Consider the following 6,194-nt stretch of genomic DNA (forward strand, 5'->3'; position numbering starts at 1 on the left):
CCTCTGTCTATCATTCCCCCTGCTTATGCTCTTTCTCTTTCTCTGACAATGGATAAATAAAATCTTTATGAAAAAATGGGACTTTTTTGCACAGAATGTTAAATACCTCTCATCTGGACTGGTAGCAGAGTCTTCGGGATAGATCTAGAAGGTACCATGAAAGTATAGTGTTTCGTGGGAGTAACACAAGTAGTGTGGTTGTACCCGAAGATTCCCTCTTACCGTCACTGTGTGGAGGCTCAAAGTCCAGGTTTTTAGTACTGATCCATGCTGCTAGGTGGATGGATCTCAAATATTATGCTATGTGAAAGAAGCCAGACACAGAAGGTCACATAAGTATGATTCCATTTATATGCAACACCCAGAATAGATGACTCCAGAGACAGAAAGGAAGTTCGTGGTTGTTACCAACAGTTCACGGGAAGGCTGAGTTGATGGAGACTGATAGAGGGATAGAGAGTCTGACTTTGGAGTAATGGAAATGTCTCCCAACTCTTACCAAGAGATGGTCATTGCACAGCATAGAAACTATGAAATGCCACTGAATTGTTCACTTTTAAAGATTTTATTTATTTATTTGACAGACAGAGATACCAAGTAGGCAGAGAGGGGCAGGGGGAAGCAGGCTCCCTGCCAAGCAGAGAGCCTGATGTGGGGCTCAATTCCAGGACCCTGAGATCATGACCTAAGCTGAAGGCAGAAACTTTAACCCACTGAGCCACCCAGGTGCCCCTGTCCACTTTGAAATGGTTCATTTTCTGTCATATGGACTTCATCTCAAAAATTATTATTTGTTTAAAAACCTACGTTCTTCCACCCAACAAACTTGGGAACCGATTCTTACTTCCTACTGTATGATGTTGGGCAGGTTATTCTCATTCCCTAACCTGAACCCTCACTCTAACCCTTGTACCTGAAGCCTCCTTGGCCTCCACTGTCAGTCCACATCTGTTGTGAGGGTTTCTCAGACATGATGACTCACTTCTTCAATATTGGCCACAGCAACTTCTTTCAAGATATGTCTCCAAAGGCAAAGGAAACAAAAGGGAAAATGAATTTTGGGGACTTCATCAAGATTGAAAACTTCTGCACAGCAAAGGAAACAGCCAACAAAACAAACAGGCAATCCATGGAATGGGAGAAGATATTCACAAATGACAATACAGACAAAGGGCTGATATCCAAGATCTATAAAGAACTCCTCAAATTCCACACACACAAAACAGATAATCATGTCAAAAAATGGGCAGAAGGCAGGAACAAACACTTCTCCAATGAAAACATACAAATGGCTAATAGACACATGAGAAAATGTTCATAATCACTAGCCATTAGCTAGATTCAAATCAAAACCACATTGAGGGAGTTGGGGTAAATTGGAAGGGGAGGTGAACCACAAGAGGCTATGGACTCTGAAAAACAATCTGAGGGGTTTGAAGTGGCGGGTGGGTGGGAGGTTGGGGTAGCGGGTGGTGGGTAATGTAGAGGGCACGGATTGCATGGAGCACTGGGTGTGGTGAAAAAATAATGAATACTGTTTTTCTGAAAATAAATAAATTGAAAAAAAAAACCACATTGAGATACCACCTTACACCAGTTAGAATGGCCAAAATTAACAAGACAATAAACAACATGTGTTGGAGAGGATTTGGAGAAAGGGGAACCCTCTTACACTGTTGGTGGGAATGCAAGTTGGTACAGCCACTTTGGAAAACAGTGTGGAGATTCCTTAAGAAATTGAAAATAGAGCTTCCCTGTTATCCTGCAATTGCACTACTGGATATTTACCCCAAAGATACAGATGTAGTGAAAAGAAGGACCATCTGTATACCAATGTTTATAGCAGCAATGGCCATAGTTGCCAAACTGGAAAGAACCAAGATGCCCTTCAATGGATGAATGGATAAAGAAGATGTGGTCCATATATACTATGGAGTACTATTCCTCCATCAGAAAGGATGAATACCCAACTTTTGTAGCAACATGGACAGGACTGGAAGAGATTATGCTGAGTGACATAAGTTAAGCAGAGAGAGTCAATTATCATATGGTTTCACTTATTTGTGGAGCATAAGGAATATCATGGAGGACATGGGGAGATGGAGAGGAAAAGTGAGTTGGGGGAATTCAGAGGGGGAGACAAACCATGAGAGACTGTGGACTCTGAAAAACAATCTGAGGGTTTTGGAGGGGTGGTGGATGGGAGGTTGGGTGAACTTGGTGGTGGGTATTATGGAGGGCATGTATTGCATGGAGCACTGGGTGTGGTGCCTAAACATTGAATTCTGGAACACTGAAGAGAAATTAAATAAGTAAATAAAAATGATTTTAAAAGACAGTAAAAAAAAAAAAAGGGGGCAAGGAGAAGAAAGATGCAAACATTTGACCATCTGTTGAAAGTTGCCATTTGTCTGTACTGGATGGTGTATGTCACACAAAAGTGTGGCTTGATGGTCTGGGGAGGTCTGTGTCCTCTCTTTCTATCACCAACAGTGGCTTCAAACACAGTACCCTTTTATTTTTTATTTTATTTTTTTTAAAAGATTTTATTTATTTATTTGACATAGAGAAATCACAAGTAGACGGAGAGGCAGGCAGAGAGAGAGAGAGAGAAGCAGGCTCCCTGCTGAGCAGAGAGCCCGATGCGGGACTCGATCCCAGGACCCTGAGATCATGACCTGAGCCGAAGGCAGCGGCTTAACCCACTGAGCCACCCAGGCAGCCCCACAGTACCCTTTTATTAATGGGATTCTCCGAAGAGCTTGAAGCACATTTGCTGCTCTCCTCACTCACCTTGTGTTACCTACTTGCACTTTGCACCCCAAATCAAGAGCAGGCTGGAAGCATTTTTATGACATAGAAATGCACTGTTTTGTAGTCTTCTGGTGACTATATCATTTGTTTTCCCAAAGCCTAATCAAATGAGAGATGAAGAACAGCCAACATAAATATCATTTATTGAGTGAGGCAGCAAAGGTAAAAATCTACTGAAACACTGTGCTCCCCAGTGCCTGGCCAGCTTCTCTGTGGAAGAGTGGGAAAGGAAGAGCAGGTTCCTGAGCTTATACAGAGTGCATGGCCCTCAGTGCCAGACTGTGCCAATGAATGTGGACTGGAGTCCCGGTGCTAGTAGCTATTTGCCATGTGACCTTGAGCAAAACTTGAGCTTTTGGGGCTTTCGCGTCCATACAGTGAAGTATGAGGATCATAAAATCCATTTCCAGTAGTTGTGGAGAGTCATGTTTGAGTTACCCCGTGTACAGTGGCTCAGTGCTCTGCAAATAGCTGCCAATAAATACCCCCTCCTCCTTGCACAGCACCTGCAAACCCAGATCTCTGACAGGGAAACTCACACCCAATACCTCTTCTGCCACCAAAAGGCTTCAACAGGGTCTGGTGGTGGTTTAGTTGATCTGCAGCCTGCTGAAGTAAACCTTACAGTCTATAGGAGACACTGAATAATAAATGTCTGGATTACCTTCACCTGAGGTCGGATTTCCAGCTTCAGAGAGAGACAACGTGTACCTGTGGTCCTTATTCTTTTGGATGCAGAGAGTCAACCCAGTTGAGTGAGCAACCTCTGAGAGTCTTGGTGACAGTACTGGCCACTTCTGCGTGGGACTGGCATACACCAGGCACATACATGTCCCCCACGCCCCATCCCCACATGGGCAGGTCAGATGACCACTGCACAGCTGGATGAGTCCGAGTCAAGAGAACATCATGTAAAAATACATGATTGGCACACAAAATGTGCCACCATTTTGTAACTGGCAGTGATATTTTTGGCATTCATTGAAAACACCCCAGGCTGCTTGGGTAATGATTTTCCTAAGGTTAGTCATTAACAGGCTTCCTGCTTTCCTCTCTTTTTGACAGGCCCAGCTGTGAGATACAGTAAGTTCCAGATGTCAGAGGCCAGGCCGCCACCCCTGCTTGGGCAGCACACCACGCACATCCTGAAGGAGGTCCTTGGATACGATGACAGGGCCATTGGGGAGCTGCTCGGTACTGGAGTGGTGACCCAACACAAAGCTGAATGACCGAAAATGCTCTTGAACCACAATCAGAATATACTTCACTAGCGAAGGCAGTCGTCTTTCTGGACCCTTTTCTCCAGTTCTGGTGCCTGCCTCTGCAAAGAAAAGTTAGAGTAATTCCAGATTTCCTGCCTGGCGCTCCCAGAATGGCTCTGGTATCAGTGCATCTAGGGCTTTTGTACCCCACCTACTACTCCTTACTGTTCTCTCCCCCACTGCAGATAATAGATTAATTGTGGATTTGTGGAATTTTTTTTTTGGAAAGTTTTTTTATCCTGGAAAAATACATTCCTCATTCTAATTACATTAATAGCCTAAATGTTTGCCCCTCCAGCCCACACAGGTCTGAAAAAGAGCAGATCTCTTGACGTTCTCTACTTGCACATAAAGTCTTCATTTAAACCTTTGTTAGGAAGTCAAAGCAATAAGCAGAATGACAGTTTCAGTGATTGATTTTAAACAGAATAACTTAATTTTGAGCTCATGAGTCCTTTGTTAATCTGTAATTTAAACCATGGATTTTGCTGATGTCCATTAGGAAAACTGAGCTTCATTTTCCCCATGGGGGTAAATATTTGCTTTATGTTGTATTTCCCTGATTATTTTATGATACGTTGCAGAAAATCAATTTCCATCGTTGTATGTTGAGGTGCATGGATCTATCTGCATTAGGGGGTGAAGAGTGGTTCTTTAATCAGCACCTTAATTTGAGCCAAGTACAAATGCAATAGGTTTTTAAATGAGTGTCAAATGACCATCTAGGCATTGAATAATGTTTAAATAATAGGAGAATGAAAGGAAACCATTCCCTTGTAATCTGAGCACTCACCTGAGAAGAATATATCATGCCTTAGTATTAAGTATTTGCATTTAAATATTAAGGTATTCATCAGGGAACTTAAAGCCTGGAAAATGTTTTCTGTCCAGAAGGTGGCAACTGATTTGACTCTATGTTCCAGGATAAACTGTCGCTCAGGCTGCCAGTCCCCCAAGCCCAGGTATAGACCAAGGCATCACGTGACCTCCTGATCAATATCCCAGCGTGATCTGAAGTCATAACCATTAGGCACACAGTTTGCAGCTGTCTCATGGCCTACCACATGGCAATTGAAACTTCAGTTAGAGGTGTCTATCTTTCAAACTGTGATTTAGAGCTGGTTTTCCTTTAGTGTTCTTTTTTGATGGGGATGATTTGAGCCATTTGTCCATGCTGTGAGCCCCATATATTTCTAGAATCAAGGATTGCAAATAAATAGGAAATGTGTCTTCTCACAACGTCTCATGGGACTTTTTAGAAGAATGCCTACTAATTCTTGGAAGAGCTATTGTCCCCCCTGCTTTGCTCTTTGGGGACATTTAATTCTGAAGCACTCCTGCTGTGATTCCACGAGTTAGACTTTCATCCCACAAGGGTAAAGCCTTCTGCAGTGCTTTCCCCCCAATGGCTAGATACACATTTGGAGATATTTGCTTCAGGTCAGGCATCTAAATGAAATTCCTCCATGTCTATACAATCAGGGATGAAAATGGCAAAAGGCGAGATGATAGAGAATTGGCAAAGTCACATGATCTTGAAAATCAGATTCATCATTCCTCCTACGGGTCCAAGTAGATATCTTTAAATGCAGATTACTTGATTAGTGAGCAATCACCCTAAATATCTGGGTAGCCTTGTGTGGGAGGATACTGATCATTCACGGTCACAAAGTGCCTTTAAAACCTTGAAATCCTTCAAGACTGAAAAAGAGTTACCACTGGTGACTGTCTCCAGTGTAATCCTATATCCAGATTTCCACCTACACAATTCAGAATGACCCAAGAGAACTTTGAACATATTCATCACCCAACAGAAAGCATTTACTCTCCTGACTTAGTGAGAGAAATAATTTAGAATGTATTTCATGTTCAGATCGATAATTAGTCCTGAAAGAAACAATCCACTGACTAAAATTGCTAGCAATATGCCCAGATCAAGTTATGCTTATAAACAAATGTGCTGTTTTAATTATCAGGCCCTATTTTCTTACACATTCCCACAGCTGAGCACACCACTAAGAGACCATATGCTCAAGTTCAGAGTGTGTCAAGGCCTGCCTTCTGGCAGGTTTGTGTCTGAGGTTGACTTAGAAAATTCTTCGAAACTTAGTGGGTTAA

At 42.6% G+C, this 6,194-nt stretch overlaps 1 protein-coding gene across 2 annotated transcripts in view; it reads left to right on the forward strand.

Moving 5' to 3' along the window:
- SUGCT (succinyl-CoA:glutarate-CoA transferase) overlaps nt 1-5,312 on the forward strand; it is an 827,195-nt gene extending 821,883 nt beyond the window's left edge. The window contains exon 14 of one of the 2 annotated variants that reach the window (XM_044245656.1): nt 3,880-5,312. In XM_044245656.1, coding sequence (XP_044101591.1) covers nt 3,880-4,043 — 164 coding nt within the window. In that variant the 3' untranslated portion in view covers nt 4,044-5,312. The remainder of the gene's footprint in view (nt 1-3,879) is intronic. The other variant, XM_044245658.1, reaches the window with a different exon arrangement.
- Nucleotides 5,313-6,194: the final 882 nt, after the last annotated feature.

This window comes from Neovison vison, chromosome 4 (genome assembly GCF_020171115.1).
Source record: "Neovison vison isolate M4711 chromosome 4, ASM_NN_V1, whole genome shotgun sequence".
Classification (NCBI taxonomy): Eukaryota; Metazoa; Chordata; class Mammalia; order Carnivora; family Mustelidae; genus Neogale; species Neogale vison.